The sequence below is a fragment of the Peromyscus leucopus genome, chromosome 6, assembly GCF_004664715.2.
Source record: "Peromyscus leucopus breed LL Stock chromosome 6, UCI_PerLeu_2.1, whole genome shotgun sequence".
Lineage (NCBI taxonomy): Eukaryota > Metazoa > Chordata > Mammalia > Rodentia > Cricetidae > Peromyscus > Peromyscus leucopus.
Genome location: NC_051068.1, coordinates 30,864,773 through 30,885,549, shown reverse-complemented (window position 1 = coordinate 30,885,549; position 20,777 = coordinate 30,864,773). Strand labels below are relative to the sequence as shown.

The following is a 20,777-nucleotide window of genomic DNA, read 5'->3' as shown; positions in this document are numbered from 1 at the left end:
GGCGGCGCGCGGGGAGGGAGGAGCGCGCGGAGCGGCCGGGTGGGGGAGGCGGACTCCAGTGTCCTGGTGGCGGCGGCAGGAGGCCGAGGGGGAGGAGTCGAGGCGGGTGCGGAGGGCGGGGGCCGGCCGCAGCTTCCCCGCGCCGGGCCGTGTCGCCTCCGTCGCCTCGGCGGTTGGGGGGTCTGTGGGGCGGTGCGCGCGGTGGAGAGGGAGGGGAGTGGGTGCGCAGCGCGGGGCGGCGCAGCGCGGTTTTGTCTCGTCCTGGGGTGCGGAGCGGCTCGCGCGGTGGCCCGGGGAGGCCCCCTCGGCTTCCCGCAGGACGCCCGGCCAAACGGCGGCCAGCGGCGGCGTCTCGGCCCCGGTCTGTGGCCCTGAAGGGAAGGGCAAGGGCCACGGCGACGTGGAGGGAGAGCAGGTAAGAGCGCGGGGGACGGCCGAGGCCGGCGGGAGCGAGCGAGCGGGAGGGAGAGGGAGGGCGCGGCGACCCAGCCCGGCCGTCCCGAGTGTCGCCTCCTCCCGGGCGCCCCCGCCCCGCGCCTGTGTTGTTTGCTCCGGCGGCCGCGGAGGGGCTTTCCGGAGGCTTGGGGCGGTGACACCGGCGGAGCTGGGGGGCAGGGCGGGAGCCCGCACCGGAGCGGCCCGGGGCAACGGTCGTGGCGCCCAGGGACCGCGCGCGGCGCGCGCTGTTTACCTCGCGGCGCCAGTCCTCGCAGGGCGGCCGGGCTGCAGGGGAAGCGCGTCCCGGGCGGCAGTTTCCGTCGCCGTCGGGCCTGCTCCCCGCCGCCCGGGCGGGCGGGCGGGCGGGCACGACAGGTTGTATCCCGCTGTTCTTTTATTCTCACTCTCCGCGGGCCCTCTGCCGCCGCCGCCGCCGCCTGGTCCCCCCGGGGAGCGGGGCTGCGATCGCAATCTGTGTTTGCAACAAAACAACAACAACAACAAACCTCGGCGCTCTTCGGAGCGCCCTGCTCTGGTGCCCGCCTCCCGGGTCCCCTGCCCGCGGAGCTGGCCCGGGGGTGGGGGGCACCTCGCCGCGAGTGTCGTGGGCGCTCCGCGCGCCTCGGTACCCACTCTGCCCCGGCGGCGCTCCGCGCGCGGCGGCCGGACCCGCTCAAGGCTCCAGTGGGACATTTTCTCTCTGTCAGCAAAGGACAGAAGAATAACCCACGGGGCCGAGAGTCAGCCCCGGTGCAGTTTCCGATGCCCCTCGTGGGCCAACTTGCCGGGCTGTCCGCAGAGGAGCCACGTTCCGAACAGAATAGCCTTTCTTTAAGTTCGTAGTAGTCTAGCAAGTGAGAGTAAGCTGGGGGCCGCGTCACTGTGACCCTGGGACATCTTTCCCGTGTTGATGACACCACTCTGGTTTCTGTTTTAATCGGGCAGTGAGAAACTATACTAGAGTTCGCTCCTTTGATCTTTAGATTTTTTTTTTCTTTTGCTTTTCTTTTTCTCCGAGTTTCTTTAAGATGGGCAAATTACTCACTTTCTCTAAGTGCCAGGATCGGAACAATGTCCGTCCGGGCCTTACTGAGATAAGATTGTATGGGTTACAGTTTCTTCAGAGAGTTGAATGACTTCATGTGAGACTGGGAACAGTTGGATTTCATGTTTAATGGGATTTAGGAATAAGGCTTATAGAATGCAGTGCAGTTTACAGAGTTCATTCATGTGGCTGTAGTCGATACATCCAGTAAATACGAGAAGTAGAAATGTGAAGTGTCTTCAACATTTAAAATTTCAGTATTTAATGTTACCTCTTCCTCCTCCCTGTCTCCCCGAGTCAGGATAGGGTCTGTCTGTAGCCTTGGTAGTTTGTGAATTTGCGCTGTAGACCAGGCTGGCCTCAAACTCACAGAGATCCGCTTGCCTCTGCCTCCTAAGTGCTGGGAGTAAAGGCGTGCAATGTTATCTAATTTTAAACTTGATTACTTGGATTAATCATTGTACTTAGAGGGCATAAATAGTTACAGAATACCTAGAGTATGTTTGGAAAGAATTTGAAACTTTGGGGTTTTTCTGTCCTAAGTCTCTTCAGTGGTTGTGATGGGCCTACCAAATCAGGGTTGATGGTTTTGCCTGTTCACAGGTTGTGTGTGTGTGTGAATGTGAATGGGTCGGGGTGGGAAGAGGTAGAAGCGTTATTGAAATAGTAACCACATACCATTTAGTTGATTATAAATGTACAAGTTCAGTGGAGTTTTTAAGGTATATTCAGAGTTGCACAATTACTGTACTCAAATTTAAAGTATGTTCTTTACCCCTAAAAAAATCATATGGGTCTTTAATGTAGCCCTGTGGTATAGTGTTTGCTTTGCATGGGGAGGCCCCCCATGGAGTTCGCCCTAGTAACACCATCAAGAATCAACCGACCAGCTATCACAAGCATTAGCAGTCACTCATTTCGCCCCCATCCTTCTGGCCTTAGGTAACCACTCATCTACTTTGTATCTCTGTGCGTTTGTCAGTACTTCATGCAAGTACACAGTACAGAATGTAAGCTTGTGATTGGCTCTTCCACACAGCATAACGTTTAGAATGTGCGCATGTTATACCTGTGTCAGTGCTTTTTGTTGTTATTGTGCTGAGTAATGCTCCTTTGCATGGATACACTTGCTTTTATTTATCCATTCATCCGTTGATAGGTACTTCCATTTCTTGGCTCTTATGAGTAATATTTTTGTGCAAGCTTTTGTGTGGACTTGCTTTCATTTCTCCTTGGAGTGGTATTTTTAAAGAAATCAGTCTTTTGGCTCAATATCAAAAATAATTCATCCATTTTGAGTGTATAATCCAGTATTTCTCCCCCCCCAGTATTTCTTAATAAATGTATAGGATTGAGAATATCCTAGGCTTTCTTTAGAATAAGTTTTTATGCCCACCCCCAATATTTTCTGCAGCCTGTTTATGGTTAGTCTTCAGTCCCCAAAGTCCCCAGCCCTACCTTGGCAGCCAGTCTGTTCTGTCTCCCATGTTTGCTTCCTCTGGCCATTTTGCATAATGGAATCAATCCTGTGTATATACTTAGGCCTGACATCTTTCTCTTAGCACACTTTTGAGACTGTTCTAAACTGAAGCATGTATGAGGACTTTATTCCTTTTTATTGCTAATAAGTACTATATATTTTATGGATAGACCACGTCTGTCAGTCAACCAGTTGATAGGTATCTGGACTGTTTCCAGTTTCAGACTATTTAAAAGGATACACCTTGCATGTTTGATTACAGGTCCTTCTGTGGATGTTTGGTTTCCTTTTTATGAGCACACACAAGGGAATAGAATTACTGTGTCTTGTTTACCTTTCAGAGAAACTTCCAAATTGTTTCTCAAAGTGGCAGTTCTGTGTTGCAGGCTCATCAGTCATGTCCGTGAGAAGTCTAGTTCTCTTCAGGTCCTGTCAGCATGTTATTGTTATTACTATTATTATTATTATTTTCGAGACAGGGTTTCTCTGTGTAGCTTTGGAGCCTGTCCTGGAACTCACTCTATAGACCAGGCTGGCCTCGAACTCCCAGAGATCCACCTGGCTCTGCAGGGATTAAAGGCGTGTGCCATCACCACCTGGCTCAACACTTTTTTTTTTTAATTTATTTTTATTTTATGTGCATTGATGTTTTGCCATGTGTCGGGTCCCCAGGAACTAGAGTTACAGTCAGGTATGAGCTGCCATGTATTTGCTGGGAATTGACCAGGGTCCTCTGGAAGAGCAGTCAGTGCTCTTAACTGCTGAGCCACCTCTCCAGCCTCCTGTCAGCACTTATTACTGTCTGTCCTTTTCAGTTAAATGAGTATGACATGGTCATGTTAGTGTATATGAAGTGGCTAGCTCATTGAAGTTTTGAGTTTTCCTTATGATTCCTTTCTTTTTAAAAATAATTTTATTTAACTTCATTTTATGTGCATTGGTGTGAAGGTGTCAGATCTCCTAGAACTGAAGTAACAGACTGTTGTGAGCTGCCATGTGGGTGCTGGGACTTGAACCTGGTCCTCTGGAAGAGCAGCCAGTGCTCTTAACCGCTGAGCCATCTCTCCAGCCCATTATTTTCTTTTCATGTAGTCAGTAACCATAATTGTCCTCTACTGTCTTTCTTTCTCATGGTATTAACATGCACTCAGCCACCGAGTTATGTTTACAGCTCATTCATACATCCACTTCATTTATTTATTTATTTATTTGTTCATTTATCCATCCATTCACGTATGGATGTGCTCATCTATTTATTTACTCACTCACCCATTTATTTATTTGTTTGTTTACTTATTTATTTATTTATTTATTTAGAGACAGGGTGTTTCTCTGTGTAGCCCTGGCTGTCCTGAAACTCACTCTGTAGCCCAGGCTGGCCTCTAACAGAGATCCGCCTGCCGTTGCCTCCTGAGTGCTGGGATTAAAGATGTGTGCCACCACCACCCAGCCCATTTTTATATTTTTTATAAATAATTTTAGGACTGTCTGCATCTGAAGGCCACTTGAGTTTTGGTAGAGATTGTTTTGAATCTACATCAATTTGGGGAGAATTCCTATCTTATCACATTGAACGTGAGAATTTCATTTACTGATTTCAAGTATTCACTTAGAATTTTATGTTCTTCAGTGAATAAACCCTAAATTTTAAAAAAGAAGCTGTAAGCTGGGCGGTGGTAGCACACACCTTTACTTCCAGCACTCAGGAGGCAGAAACAGGCCGATGTCTTGAGTTCGAGGCCAGCCTAGTCTACAGAGTGAGTTCCAGGACAGCTAGGACTACATAGGCTTCCCTGTCTCAAAAAACCGGGGCAGGGGCGGGGAGCTGTATTTAAGTGTGTAATATAGTATTGTTTACTGTGGTCAAAATGTGTCATAGCAGATCTAAATTTGTTCATTTTGTACAGCTGAAACTTTATGTCCATTGATGTTAGTTAGGCATCGCCCTCTTAAGCCATCCTGGCGACCCCTGTTCTCTGAGTTTGGCTATGTTAGGTAACTCATGTGAGTGTACTTACCTTCCTGTGTCTGCCTTATTTCACTTAGCATAATGTCCTTAAGGTTCATCCGTGTTGCAAATAGCAGAATTTGCTTATTTTTAAAGACTCAGTAGTATTACACACACACACACACACACACACACACACACACCAAATTTATACCTCTTTCTTTTTCAGTTTATTTTCTGAGTATTTTATTCTTTTTGATGATACTGTGAATGGAATTGTCTTAATTTTTTTCTTTACGTTTGTTTCTTTGTTCAGTGTGTATGCACTGTATGTGTGGAGGCCAGAGGACAACTTTTGGGAGTCATTTCTCTCCTTGCCCCATGTGGGTGCTAGGGATGGAACAAGGGGAGTCAGGTTTGGAAGCCAGCGCCTCTACCCTTGAGCTGTCTTGTGGGTCCGTGGGTGCAGTTGTTTTTAAAGTGTGTGCCAGTTTTGTTGCTGGTGTAGAGAAGCTGCATTGATTTATTTGCAGATTGGTCCTGTATACTTTTCTCTCTCAAATAATTATTCTTCCAGTGTTTTGGGTGAGCTCTGCAGTATTTTTCACATTCAGTACCATAACCTGTGAGTGAAGGTAGCTTTGCGTTGTACTAATCAGAATACATTTCTCTCATGTTCCCTCTTTTCTTCTTTTGGGTAGAACCACCAAGGAAGCACAAGGCTGATTAGAAGGGGCAGGAGCCTGCATGGCAGGAGGAAAGAGTCGGGTGAGCCTTTCTGTCACTGGGCACAGTGCTGGCTGTCGCTGTTTTTGTAGCTGGTGCCCATCTGTTGGGTTGTTTTTAAATGTGCATGGGCATTGGATCCGTTCATGGATCTTTCCGTGTCATTTGGCATCCCTAGCTGTGACAGTTTACCTGGGACTGCCCTTGTTTATCGTTGAAAGTCCTACATCTTGGGACGTCCTTCAGTCCTACACAGATAAGTGTGATTGGCCACAATAAGATAATACGGTTTGTCCTTTATTCCAGCAATATACTATGTCATGTCACTTGACATTTCAGGTGTGAAGCAGATTCCCAGGATAAATCTCTCTTGGTCAATGCAGACAATTATATGTTGCTGGATTTTGATTTGGTGATATTTGACTTATTTTTATGTCTGTGTTTATCAGGGATATTGGCTTATATTTCTTTTCTTGTTAGATATATTTTTTGTTACTTTTATTATTATATATATTTTGATTTAATTTTAGCCAAAAGGAGAAGTGATGTCCCCTTTGGTTTAGTTCTAGAGTAACTCTAACCTTGAGGGATGTATTGAGTATTTCTGCCTCTTGTTTTCTGTGAGGGTTTGTGAAGGATTGGTATTATTCTTTGAATACATTTGATAAACTGTATCAGTGAAGGCGCCTGGCCTGGGTTTTTCTCTTTGGGAATTAATTAATTTGAGGACTGGTCTTACAGTTCATCATGGAGGAAAGCCAAGGCAGGAGCCTGAAGCAGAAATCATAGAGGAATGCTGCTTACAGGCCCGTTCTCTGACTGTCTCCTAGCTAGCGCCGTTGTTACTATTATTTTCTCTTTTAAGCCTCCCCGCTCTGTGTTGTTGTCCACTCCCCCACCCCGCCGCGTGTGAGTGCTCTGGAGCTGGTGTTAACAGGCTGTCGTAAGCCACTTGACATAGGTGCTGGGGACTGAACTCAGGTCCTCCACAGGAGACCCTGCACCCCCCCCACCCCGCACACACGTGCAGCAGACGGGTTTCTCTGTGCATCTCTGGCTGTCTTAGAATTCACTCGGTAGATTAGCTGGCCTGGGAATCAGAGTGCCTCTGCCTCCTGAATGCTGGCATTAAAGGTGTGTACCACCACTGCCCGTACCACCACTGCCTGTAGCACCACTGACCGGCAAGAACAGTTTTGACTCTTAACTGCTTTGCTATTGCTAGCCCCTTGATAGCTTTTTTATTTTATTTATTTATTTTTTTCCCCCCCGACACAGGGTTTCTCTGTGTAGTCTTGGCTATCCTGGAACTCTCTCTGTAGACCAGGCTGGTCACGAACTCATTGGAATTGGCCTGCCTGGCTCCAGATAGTTTTTTTTATGCTCTCTAGAACTACCTGCATGAGAAATTGTTTCACCCCCAGTGGGCATGTATCTGTGCATGTGTAGGTGCGCCTCTGCTGCAGAGCCCATGTGACAGGGCTAACAGACTTCCCAGCGTGCTGTTGGAACTCCCTTTTCCTATGTTGTTTGTTTCTTTTTTAAAGGTAGGTTCTCCAGACTGTCCCGTTGCTCACCATGTAGCCCAGGCTGACTTTGAATTCAGCACAATCCTCCTGCCTCAATGTGCTGAGTGCTGACACTTCAAGTATGTGCCACCATATGCAGCAGTATATTCTCTAATTTATTATAATTTATTTTTTAAAGATTTATTTATTTATTATGAACACAGAAGAGGGTGCCAGATCTCATTACAGATGGTTGTGAGCCACCATGTGGTTGCTGGGAATTGAATTCAGAACCTCTGGAAGAGCAGTCAATGCTCTTAACCTCTGAGCCATCTCTCCAGCCCCCTATTATAATCTATTTTAGATCAAGAACAACTTCAGAGATTAGAGAGATGGCTCAGAGGTTAAGAGCATTGGCTGCTCTTCCAGAGATCCTGAGTTCAATTCCCAGCAACCATACGGTGGCTCACAACCATCTGTAGTGAGATCTGGTGCCCTCTTCTGACCATGCAAGCATACGTGCAGGCAGAACACTGTGTACACAATAAATAAATAAATCTTAAACAAACAAACAAACAAAAAAAAGAACGACTGACTTCATTGTGACATAGAAACTTGGCTTCAGTCTGGATGTTAGCAATCGTTGTGTCCAGTAGAACAACTTCTGTGTTTATTTTCCCTCTGCTGTCTGGAGATGGGACCGTGCTGGAGGGACCGAGCTGGGGGTCTCGTGTTAGTTGCGGGTGATGCTCAAGCTCCTCCTGCGCAGCTGAGCCTCCAGTTGGACGGCCCAGCTCCGTCCTCCTCAGGACTTCTGCTTTCTCTTTTCAGTCGTGTGTCCTCTCAGAGAGCATTTGGTACTTACTGCATGTTGATTTCTTTGTGTAGCTTTATATCTGTCTGTACGCATGCCTGTTCATGGACTTGAGTTGTTCAGCTGGAAGAAATTTCTTTTCTTTTCTTCTCTCTCTGTCTCTCTGTCTTCTGTTTCTATTTTTGAGACAAACTTTCTCTGTATAGCTCTGGCTGTCCTGGAACTTGCTCTGTAGACCAGGCTGGCCTCAAAGTCACAGAGATCTGCCTGCTTCTGCCTCCTGAGTGCTGGGATTAAAGTCGTGCGCCGCCGCCACCACCGCCTGGCATGAATTTTTAATTTTAGTGTACTGCTTTTCAATGTCATAATTTTCATTTGGTGCATTTTTATAACTTGAGTACCTCTATTGAGATTGTCTAATATTGATGCATAGCCGTCTTACTCTGCTTTGACTGTTTAAATGTAGGTGTTATTTATTTGGAAATGAGACTGAATTTTCTTTTCTTCTTTTTTGTTTTTGAGACTGGGTTTCTCTGTATCTCTGCCCGTCCCAGATGTAGCTCTGTGGGTCAGGCTGGGCTCAAACTCAAGAGATCCACCTGCCTCTGCACCCTGAATGCTGGGATTAAAGCGCCATCACTGCCTGGCTCATGTGACAGTTTTAAACAGTTTTCAACTTTTATATAATTACTAATGGTTGTTAATAGATAGGAGCAGCCTATATATTTAAAACATTAACTAGAGCTTTAGTTGCATTTCTTTATTTTGATTGATGTGGAGGCCAAAGAACAACTTGCAGGAATTGCTTCTCTCTTTCTACTGTGCAGTTCCTGGAGATCGAACTCAGTAAGCCAGGCTTGGCAGCCAGCTTCTACCCACTGAGACATGTCCTTGGTCCTAAGAATCATTATAGATTTAAAAGATTTGTCAGGGACCTGGAGAGATGGCTCAGCTGTTAAGAGTGTTTGTGGCTCTGAAATAGACCCAGGTTTAGTTCTCAGCATCCACACGATGGCTCAGAGTCATTCTTAACTCTAAGGGATCTGATGACCTCTTTTGACCTCTGTGGGCACCAGGCATTCATGTATGTGGTGCACAAACATCATTCAGGCAAAACACTCTTACACATAAAATAAATTAAGAAAATCCAAACAAGAAGATAGGTCATTTTGCAATCTCATCAGTCTTTGAACTGGAAGTGAGTATAGCTAGTTACTTCCTGCGGTTGCCCAGTCCCCCGTGGAAGGTAACCAAAGGAATAGTAAGACGGGAGGAGCTCAGGAGCACAGTGAGTGGGCGTGGTTCCGCAGTGTCAGATCTTCCCAGCCTTCGCTGTGGCTGCTGCAGAGGACCTAGCATCCACATGGGGCAGGGCTGGTGGGGGTCGGGGTCCATCACCCCCTTCTCGGCTCAGATATCTGCTCGTGGCACATACACATAACTAATTAAAAATAAAACAAACCTTAAACAAAATAGCATTTTAAGTTTTTTGGGAGACACAGTAGACAGAGTAACTGCTATTTTACTGTTCTCGTGGGTTTTATATTTTTGAAGGGGAGACAGGCATTAAACATTCAAACAAGGTCATTTTAGAGAGTGATACATAGCGAATGAATATAACAGGGTACTATGATTTTAAATAGGGGATGATAAGAGGGCTGTGGGCAAATGAAATGTGATTGGGGGAGGGGCGTTGGGAGAAGGTAGAAGGGGAGGAATGTCTCTGAAGGAATGTTGTCCATCCTGTTGACAACGTGGAAGGGACTGCTAGGCTGGGGAGCAAGAGCTCCAAGGACCAGTGCTTGTAGAGTATTGTGTGAGTGCCCGGGTGCCCAGCCCAGGTAGGACAGAAGTGTGAGGTCAGAGGTCAGCCGCTGGAGGAGGAAGATCTTGGAAGCACACACTAGGAACGTTCGTTTGTTTTTTTTTTCCAAGTGGGGAGAAAGCCACAGGAAAAGTAGTGTAGCAACTTTCATTCCAGGCTAGAGAATTAATTTACAGCAGACTTTCCCCTTTTCTTTTTAATAGAGGGTGGGTAAATGTTATATACACTTCATGTAAATGGTGTTTGGTCGTATAGGGAATAACAGGAAAAATAAGTTTTCCCTGGAAATTTCTTCCTTGAAGTTTATCCAAACACCGAATACCACTATGTATAAAACTTTAGTTTTTCTGGGTGATGGTGGCCTTTAATCCCAGCACTCAGGAGACAGAGTCAGACAAACCTGAGTTCTAGGTCAGCCTGGTCAACGGAGTGAATTCCAGGACAGTCAGGTTACAGAGAGACCCTGTCTAGAAAAAACCAAAACAAACGAACCAGTGCAAACCTTTTAATACAGTCACGTTACAGGTGCCTTCTCCATTATTTTTCTGACTCTTGCCTCCCTGCCCCAGAGTGAGCGTGTGTGGAAGGCTGGGAGGCTGAGAGCCACAGAGCAGTGTCATCTTGTGCTCTGATGGCAACGCTGGCTGCCATGTCCCCTTGTCTCTGTGCTCATTAAGTCTTTAAAGTAAGCAACAGGGCTGTAGTGGTTAGAAATAAAGAGACACTTCTGTAATTTTCCTACGTATTTTCTATACAGCCCCAGGATTTTGGGCCCTCATTTTTTTTTTTTTTGTATCATTGTTTCCTTTTGCATGTAATTGATTTTTCTTTTTTAGTAGAGTCTTTAAATTTCTTATTTCCTGTTATATATCCTGTAGCTATTTTCTTTGTGTTTGCTATTGGAATTAAATTTACTAACCTGCAGTAACACTGTTTGAACACTGATTTGAATTTTGGCAGTGTGATTTTTTTAGTAATATAAAAACTCTACTTCTCCAGGGCTGGAGAGATGGCTCAGCTGTTAAGAGCACTGGCTGTTCCTCCAAGGACCCGGGTTCAATTCCCAGCACCCACATGGCAGCTCACACTGGTTTGTAACTCCAAGATCTGACACCCTTACTCAGACATAGATGCAGTCAAAACACCAATGTACATAAAATAAAAACAAAACAAAACCCCAAACCCTCTCCTTCTGGGCTGGTGATACAGCTAGCTCAGTGGTAGACTTGCCTTGTGCATAGAGTCCTGTGTTCAGTCTCCAACAGCAGAAAACAAAAACTCCTTTATGACCCTCCATCTCTGTTTGATGTCCTCAGACTGTGCCTTCATGCATGTGTGCCCCCCAAACAAACTACTGTTGAAAATGAATTTTCTCACTAAATAAAAAAGAAAGCCTGTAGTTAAATGAAATTTATATTAATATGTTAGCTTTTAGAAAACAATGTCTTGAACAAGTTTGTTAGTTCCTTAAAGCACACAGAAAAACAAAAGTGAATAAAACCATTTCCAGCTGCACTTCACTGCTGTCCAGCTCTGCTCCCTGTGCTCTGCCCTGACTCTTCACGGAGGTCCAGGACCCTCCTCTATCTGGTTGGCTCATTGGAGCAGTTCCTGAAGTGGGGCCCGGCTTACCAGTGATGAGCTGTTGGGCTGATCTGACGATGTCTTCACACCTCTGCCTCTGAAGGACAGCTCTGAAGAATACAGGGTTCTTTGTTGACAGTGTATTTTCTTTTAGTTCTTTGAATATATATGTCAGAATTCAAACCACAAAATCTGATGACATATTTCCTGGTAATCTCTTGAGGCCTCATGTGTGACAAATCATTTCTCTTGTTTCCAAGTTTCCTTGTCCTTAATTTTTAAAGGTTTATTATTTTTTTCTTTTTCTTTTTTTTTTTTTTTTTTTTTTAGACAGGGTTTCACTGTGTAGTTCTGGCTGTCTTAGAACACACTTTTGTAGATCAGGCTGGCCTTGAACTCACAGAAATCCGCCTGCCTCTGCCTCCGAGTGCTGGGATTAAAGGCGTGTGCCACCAGCCAGGCTAGGGTTTTATATTTATTATTTTTAGGTTTAAATGTATAAATGCCAGAAGATGACATTACACCTACCTTCTTGTGAGTTGCCATGGAGGTGATGGTCCTATACAGTTCTCACCCTCTGAGCCATCTTTCCAGCCCTGTCCATAGTTTGTTTGTTTGTTTGTTTGTTTTACATTAGCAACAGTTTAATAACCAACACAGAAGCACCCTGAAAACTTAGGAACTGGCTCTTGCCAGTGTGGTCTGGAGTCAAGATACGAAGTTCTTTGACACTCTGAGCAAAATGTGGTTTTCCTCATCACACATCTTGTATTTCTACTTCCTCTCCTGAGACAGAACTCTTTTATTGTTTTTTTTTTTTTTGTGGGGGTGGGGGATGGGACTCCCTTTCTGTTTTTTCTTTTTCCATAGTTTTAAAAGGATGATTATTAGATTGTGTGTCATTGTGTGGGTCTTGTTGAGTTCAGTTGACTTGGGGTTCATTGACTTTATTGAATTTTTTTTTCTCTGTTTCTGAGAAACAGTCCGAGCTACATAGACCAGGCTGGCTCCTGCATGCTGGGATTAGAGGCATGGGCCACTGCAGAGTGGTGGTAGCCCACTCCTTTAATCCCAGCACTCGTAGGCAGAGGTAGGCAGATGTCAGAGTTCTAGGCCAGCCTGGTCTAAGAGCAAGTTTCAGGACAACCAAGGCTACACAGAGAAACTCTGTCTTCCAAAATCAAAACCAAAAAAAAAAAAAAAAAAAAAAAAAAAAAAAATGCCACCATACCCACCCTTTTTTTAAAAAAAAAAATTCTTTATTTCCTGTCTGTGTGTCTGTCTGTCTGTCTGTCTATCTATCTATCTATCTATCTATCTATCTATCTATCTATCCTAGAGTTTGAGTAGTATGTTACATCTACAGTATGGTCCTGGCTCGCTTCAAACTCAGAGATCTGCCTGCTTCTGGCTGGACCTTAGGAGTAAAGGTGTACACAAGCACACCGAGCCTTAGGTGGTTTTTTTTTTTTTTTTTTTTAATAATTCATCCCACTTTATCTATCTATTCTATTATTTATTTTATGTGTGTAGGTGTTTTGCCTGCATGTATGTGTCTGTATGAGGGTGTCAGATCTTGGAGTTACAGACAGTTGTTAGCTGTCATGTGGATGCTGGGATTTGAACTTAGGTGCTCTAGAAGAGCAGTCAGTGCTTTAAACAGCTGAGCTATCTGTCCAGCTCCCTAGTTTTATGTTTTTAAATTTTATTTACTTCTGAAGGAGGATGTCTTAGTTAGGGTTTCTATTGCTGTGTATGAAACACCATGAAAAAGCAATTGGGGAGGGAAAGGAAGTCAGGACAGGAACCTGAAGGCAGGAGCTGATGCAGAGACATGAATGGATGCTGCTTACTGGCTTGCTTCGCCTGCTTTTTTTTTTTTCTTCCGGTTTTTCGAGACAGGGTTTCTCTGTGTAGCTTTGCTCCTTTCGTGGAACTCACTCTGTAGCCCAGGTCTCGAACTCACAGATATCCACCCGCCTCTGTCTCCCGAGTGCTAGGATTAAAGGCTTGCAGGCGACCACCTCTCCTGGGTGGCCACACCCACAATGGGCGGTGCCTTCCCACGCCAGTCACTCACTCATTAAGGAAATTGTCTACAGGCCGGCCCAGATCTTAGGCATTTTCTCGGTTGAGGCTTGTGCCTCTCCAGTGACTCTAGCTTGTGTCAAGTTGACATAAAACTAGTCAGCACAAGGAGCTGCACTGCTAACACGTTCTGAGAACCCTTGGGTTGGGGCTTCAGAGACAACCGGTTAAGCAGTGGAGAGTTGTTTCTGGATGACCTGTGTTTGACGCCTCACATGTGCCTTCTTTAACTCCAGTTTCGGGGGAGGCACTCTCCCTCCTTTTTATTATTATTATTAATAATAATAATAATAATTAATAATAATAGCCTTTTGGTTGATTGTAATATACTCCATAATATGGAGCATAGACTGTGGTGTGTATGTTGGATATGACCTTGCTTAATTGTCATTTAGTGGTAACTTAAAGTTGTAGCACTGATTTAAAAAAGTTTCTGATTCCTTAGTCATCTAGAAATAGTGATTTTATATTTGCATAAATATGTGCCATTATCATTTGGAGATGATTTGTGTTATTATTTACTGTCTGAGTCATACCTATTTAGGGCAAAGTGTTTTTTTGTTTTGTTTTAATTAGAGTTGTGTTAACACTTTCTCTTTTCCTTTCCACTAGTAGTTCCAGAGAACTGCTGGTTTAGACTTTAGCTCTTGACGAGTTGTGAAAACAGTGAAGGATGCTTAGACTACCTAACATTCAAATTGTAAGTAAAGTTTATTTCTGTTTTTTAGGTTTGGAAAACAGATTTTAGAAACAGTAACAGGGATCTTTAATGTGATGGCATTGTGGATTTTCTTCAGTTTTCTTTTTTTAAATTTATTTATGTATTATGTGTACACTACTCTTCTGCCTGCATGTACATCTGCATGCAGAAGAGGGTACTAGGTCTCATCACAGATGGTTGTGAGCCATTATGTTGGTGCTGGGAACTGAATCAGAACCTCTGGAAGAGCAGCCAGTGCTCTTAACCTCTAAGCCATCTCTCCAGCCCCTTTAATATTCTTAAGATATAAACATTTCTTACTTAACTTTCTGTCTAAGGTGCAAAGTCCTGGAGAGATAGTCCAGTGGCTAAGAGCACTTGCTGCTCTGTCATAAGACCTGGGTTCAGTTCTTAGCACCCACATCTGGCCTCTGGCAGCCTGTACTCCAGTTCCAGGGGATCTGCCTCCTTCTTCTGGCCTCTGCATGCATTTGCACATACATGGTACTCATACACATTCTCAGGCGCACATACATGCACATTAAATCATAAACAAATATGTGTAAGATGAAGTTTCTACTTTTTTTTTTCCAGGTACTTTTTTTTTAAAGTTTTTCGAGACAGGTTTCTCTGTGTAGTTTTGGTGCCTGTCCTGGATCTCACTCTGTAGACCAGGCTGGCCTCGAACTCACAGAGATCTGCCTGGCTCTGCCTCCTGAGTGCTGGGATTAAAGGTGTGCACCACCACCACCCTGCTCAGGTACTTCATTTTATAGTAAATCTTTATAGGAACTCATTATTATTTATTCCTATTCAGTATGAGGCAATAGTCAAAATTAGTATGAGCATAAGATTAATGGAATAATTTATTAGAAGTATAGATTTCCAGCTGGAGAGATGACTCAGTGGTTAAAAGCACAGGCTGTTCTTTCAGAGGACCCAGGTTCAATTCTCAGCGCCTACATGGCAGCTCAGAATTGTCTATAATTCCTGTTCCAGGAGATCGGACACTCTCACACAGACATACATGCAGGCAAAACACCAATGTACATGAAGTACAAATAAAGAACAGATTTATTTAAATCTGTTTAAATTTTCTGCATTGTTTAATTTTGACAAAAAAAAATCTTGTCCGAAAGCTTTATATTTTCTCTATATGAAAAACATAATACAAAATCAAATTAAAAGTAACTTAAGGGAGGCGGCCAGTGGTGGCGCACGCCTCCTGGTCTACAGAGTGAGATCTAGGACAGGCCCCAAAACTATACAGAGAAACCCTGTCTCGAAACAAACAAACAAACACTTAAGGATTAAATCCAGATAAGACACATTTTGATATTCGTCTCTATAAGAAGAGAGAGGGGTTGGAGAAATGGCTCAGTGGTTAAGAGCATTGGCTTCTCTTCCAAAGGACGCCGGTTCAATTCCCCGCACCCACACGGCAGCTCACAACTGTGTGTAGCTCTAGTTCCAGGGATTCTGACACCTCACACAGACATACATGCAGGCTAAACACTAATAACATAAAATAAAAATAAATACATTTTAAGAGAGGAGGAGGAGGAGGAAAAGACGCCCCTCTAGGGAGATGACTCTGTCTGTAAAAGCAGAAGCTGAGTAAGCCCAACAGTCCAAGTTTAGCCTCAGTGTGTTCAGTGCTTAAAGGAGTTTAAAAAGTCTTTTAGAAAAGACTCCTTTTGGGCTGGAGAGATGGCTCAGAGGGTTAAGAGCACTGGTTGCTCTTCCAGAGGTCCTGAGTTCAATTTCCAGCAACCATACGGTGGTTCACAACCATCTGTGATGAGATCTGGTCCCCTTTTCTGGCCTGCAGGCATACATGCAGATAGAACACTGTATACATAATAAATAAATAAGTCTTAAAAAAAATTATGTGTGTGTGAGTGAGTATGTGGTGTGGTCACAGGTGTTAGCAGGAGGGAGACAGCATTGCATCTGCTTCCCAGTGCTGGGATCAAAGGTGTGCACCACCACTGCCGGCTGAACTCATCACTTTAACCAATGAGCTCTATCTCCAACCCAGATTAAAATGAAAATTTGGCCAGGCAGCGGTGGTGCACTTTAATCTCAGTACTCAGGTGGCAGGGGCAGGCAGATCTCCGATCTCAGTGAGTTCGACGCCAGCCTAGTCTACAGAGAGAGTTCCAGCACAGCCAGGGCTATGCAGAGAAACCTTGTCTCAAAAAAACAAAACAACAACAAAATCTATAAAAATACTCCAGGTATAATGTTGCATCTCTATAAAAGAAAGAAGTACTAACATGTGTATAGGTGTTTTGCCTGCATGTATATCTGAGTACCATGTGTGTGCATGATGTGGAGGCCAGAGGACACTGGATCCCCTGGAACTGTAGTTGTAGATGGTTATGAGCTGTCATGTGGGTGCTGGAAACTGAACCTGAGTCCTATGGAAGAACAGCCAGTTCTCTTAACTGCTGAGAAATATCTCCAGTCCAAGGAAGTTTTAGCATTATGTCTTCTGTAATACAATATCCATATACAATAGCTTGGTAAAATATTGTTCAATAAGTTAATGAATTTGAATATTAAATTCTTAAATAGAGTACTGTATTTACTTCCTTCTTTTGACACAGATGTAGAAGCCTATATCCTTTTTAATTAAACAATGTTAAATATTAAATTGCTTTCTATCTTTCCTATGTATTTTTACCAATTCCAATTCTTCCTTTTTTCAGACCCTCTGGTTAATCATCTTTAGAAGACTGGACTTCTGGATGTCTAAACTACTCCATCGCTACTGAATTAAACCATGAAAATGAAACCTATAACTGGCCATCATCTGTGAGCCCTAATCACATTGACTCATAGCATTTGAAACTTGCTCAGGGAATAAGCAATGACATCGGCTGTGGTTGACAGTGGAGGTTCTGTTCTGGAGCTTTCCAGCAATGGAGTAGACAATCGAGAGGTTAGGCATTTGATATTCTTCCTCTCTGCTTTGTTATAGAAATCAATACATGAGTTAATCTTGAAATCAGTGACAGAATCAGGTATTTGAGAGTAGAAATGGACAGTGTGTAAAATTGTACATGTATTTTCATGTAATTAGTGAGAGGGTGGAAAGGGCGCTCACCTGAATGGTGCAAGATGTGTCTGTTAGGATGAATTTGGAAAGAATGATGTTACGTTAGTTTAGATAAAATTGAAGTTTCTGGCTGGGCAGTAGTGACACACGCCTTTAATCCTAGCATTTGGGAGGCAAAGGCAGGTGGATCTCTGTGACTTTGAGGCCAGGCTGGTCTACAGAGAGAGTTCCAGAACACCCAGGGTGGTTACACAAAGAAACCCTGTCTGGAAAAAAGACAAAAGGAAAAAAAAAAAGTTTCTGATAATATCCACTTTCTTAGGTCATGGAGAATGAGAAATACATTGTATCTAAATACCTAAATTGCAGTCATCTTAAGTTAAGCTTATCTTTGCTTTCTGTATCATCTTTATTTCTTAGTTATTCTGTTATGTGCAGTTATTTCTATAATTAGAAAATGAAGTTTTGAATTTCATGCATAGGATTTTCAGTCTTTAGTGTATTTGGTCATTTTCCTGTTACAGAAAGAAAGCACTGAAGAATACGAGGTGGGAGCAGGAAACAGGTTTTCCTTCTGGTCCTGGCTCCTGTTCCCACCATTGGCTAGAGACTGAGTGTGGAAACAAAACAGAATTCTAACAGTGTCGTCGTGCAGATGTTTGGTTAGAGGCACCTTGGGAAGATGGATAGTTTTCAGTATCATAAAAGTCTCCTCTCTCTGTGAAAGATGCTGCTGTCACAGGGGTTGGTGTCAGGATAATGGACAGTGCCATGCCTGATGACAGTGAGGACACACTGGTGTGTGTTCTGTGGTCTGGATTCTTTTCCCTGTCTGTAAGTCCCAGATCTGCTGTGGACAGACTTATGGGACAGTGGATTTGCTGATTCCTACATGTTCCCTTTGTATTTAAGACTGCTTCTAAAATGGATGTAGAGTCCATTAGAAGTCCAGGTTAACTTCTTCCTTTAAGATCACTTTCTGAGCTGGGTGGTGGTGGTGGTGGTGGTGGTGGTGGTGGTGGTGGTGGTGGTGGTAGTGAGTGGTGGTGATGATGATGCACGCCTTTAATCCCAGCATTTGGGAGACAGAGGAAGGCAGATCTCTGAGTTTGAGGCCAGCCTAGTGTGTAAAGGGAGTTCCAGGACAGCCCTGGCTATTGCACAGGGAAACCTCGTCTCAAAAACAAAACAACAACAACAACAACACAACAAAAACCTACCTCCCTACCCCCACCCCCAAAAAATTCACTTTCCATTTAACACCTTCAGGTATGAGTCACCAGAGATCCAGGTTGGACCCAGGTTGGGCAAATGCTGCTTCTTTTCAAATACTTTTTCTGTGCTCTATAGCTTTGTAGTGTTGGTGTTTTATCATGTGAGGAGAGCTGCCATGAACAGTGTATTTACAGAGTATATTTACATTTTACTGATTAAAAAATGACAGTATGGGGAAAAAGAGGACCAAGGTCTGTTTCTGGAAGCCTTCTTTAGTTTTTCCTCATTTACATGGAATCCCAGGGATTCCTGGTCAGAACTTAGCATGGAGGAAAAATTATGAATTTATCAAGTTGTTAGTGACTGATGATTTATGTGGTATACCACTGTAGTTATATTCTATGGAAGGAGGTCAGAAGAGCCAGTGTGCTTAGTGGATATTTGAAGTGCTGTGGTACCAGTGTGGGAACAATTTCTTGTTCAAATTTCACATCTTTTCATCTGTCCTTTTAACCAATGTTAATCAACTACTTAATATGGATCAAATACTGTGTTTTTCCCCTCTGTCTTTCTTCCCCCGCCCCACCCCACCCCCACAAAACAGGGTTTCTCTGTGTAACACTGGCTGTCCTGGAACTCACTTTGTAGACCAGGCTGGCTTCGAACTCACAGAGATCCTCCTGCCTCTGCCTCCTAAGGACTGGGATTAAAGGTGTGTGCCACCACCGCCTGGCCAGCGTGTGATCTTAACTACTGAGCAATTTTTCTGGTCCTGAGAGAAGATTCTTAGTGAAATGGGATTTTATAAAATTCCCTATCTATTTTTGATAAAATCTATTACTTTATAGATGTGATATCTTGTAATCACACACACATACACCCCTACACACACCCCACATATAACTAAATAAGTGTAATTTAAAAATCTGAAAACTAAAAGCATAGTGTTCCCATGTAGATCAGTCTGGCCTTGATCTTGATATGTAGCCAAGAATAATCTTGAGCTTCTGATTCTTCTGCCTCGACTTCCTGCATGCGAAGATAACAGGCATGCACCACCGCTTGCGTGGAGCTGGGTATTGAACAGAGGGCTTACTGCATACCTGACGACTGAGTCATGTCCGCAGCTCCAGCATCTGAGGTTTTTTATGTTATGTGTATGCATGTTTTGTCTGCATGTATGTATATGCACTATGTACATGCAGATACCAGAAGAGGGCATCCAGTCCCCAGGACTGAGTTACAGACAATTGTGAGCTATCATGTAGGTGCTGGGATTTGAATCAGGGTTCTTTGCAAGAGCAAACAGGGATCTTAACCACTGAGCCAACTCTTTAGCCCTGAGTGTTGAAAATTTAAATTAGAGCCTTTATAAGGAATATGTGTGCTATTTAGTTCACATTCTATAGTGTTGACAGGTAAATTCTGGGGAAAAAATGAAATCAAGTTTCCTGCAGCTGACGGTGGCCTGGCTGAGAGCAACTGTGCTTTTCCTCCCAGGTCTGCCTTCACTGGTGCCATGCTGGTAGTTTGCAGTTGTTCATGGTGAAAGTAGTTACGCTTATGTGGTTAAGTCCTTTTTACAAACTGTGACTACAACTTTCTAAGATGACATCTGCTTCTAGAGAAACAACTTGAGCGTTTTTCCATGTAGGATGTGATGGAACAGCGGAGACCAGACTGCCAGCATAAACAAACAGGCAAACAGAGCATATGGTGACATTGTGCTCCCTGAAAGACCAGAGGGCATTTCTGAGACTGCCCTGGTTGGCTGTTTGGAGCTGGTTTACTTAGGAAAAAGGAACGGAAAGTGAGGTAGCTGTCCCCTTGAATCAAGGAAACAAATCTTGGGGAGGTTCAAATGAACCCATGAAGGATATAGTATCCAAAAGCCAAAGAAGCACCCTTCCCAAAGAAAGAGCTGCATGCCTTGCTGGGACTCCCGCTGTCTCTGGCTGGAACATTCCATGGTGTAGGCATGGCAGACTCCATGAAGCCGTGAAAGGACTGGCCAGGGAGTCACAAACTCAGTTCTTGTGCTGGGAGATGCTGGCATCGCAGTTAGCCAAGTGCAAGAGTCCTTATTGAAAGCCCAGAGCATTCATTAAAACCCCGTAAGCGTCATGTCTTACATAGTGGGACCAAGTTAGCTCTAGAATCAAGGATGGTTGAGGTGTACCATGAAAAGGTTTAAAAACAGGTCTTAAACTGGCTGCAGGGCCTAGCAGTGTAGTTGTCCAGCCAGTACAAGACCATGCTGGATCCCTGACACTGCTCACCTCCCTGAAAAAGTCAGTCTGTACGTGACTGTTCACCATACTCACTTTCATTCATTTGTTTGT

The 20,777-nt window shown here is 44.1% G+C and overlaps 1 protein-coding gene across 8 annotated transcripts in view; it reads left to right on the top strand.

The window, feature by feature from the left end:
- The first annotated feature begins 237 nt into the window (after positions 1-237).
- Elf2 (E74 like ETS transcription factor 2) overlaps positions 238-20,777 on the top strand; it is an 89,443-nt gene continuing 68,903 nt past the window's right edge. For 4 of the 8 annotated variants that reach the window (XM_037206581.1, XM_037206582.1, XM_028873329.2 and 1 more), the window contains exons 1-3: positions 238-415; positions 14,069-14,156; positions 16,871-17,103. Coding sequence is in view for 6 of the 8 variants with exons in the window: in XM_028873329.2 (XP_028729162.1) it covers positions 17,032-17,103 (72 nt within the window). In the remaining 2 variants the exon portion in view is untranslated. Of the gene's footprint in view, positions 416-2,147; positions 2,426-5,382; positions 5,680-14,068; positions 14,157-16,870; positions 17,104-20,777 lie in introns of those variants that run through there. The other 4 variants (XM_037206578.1, XM_037206576.1, XM_037206577.1 and 1 more) reach the window with 4 other exon arrangements.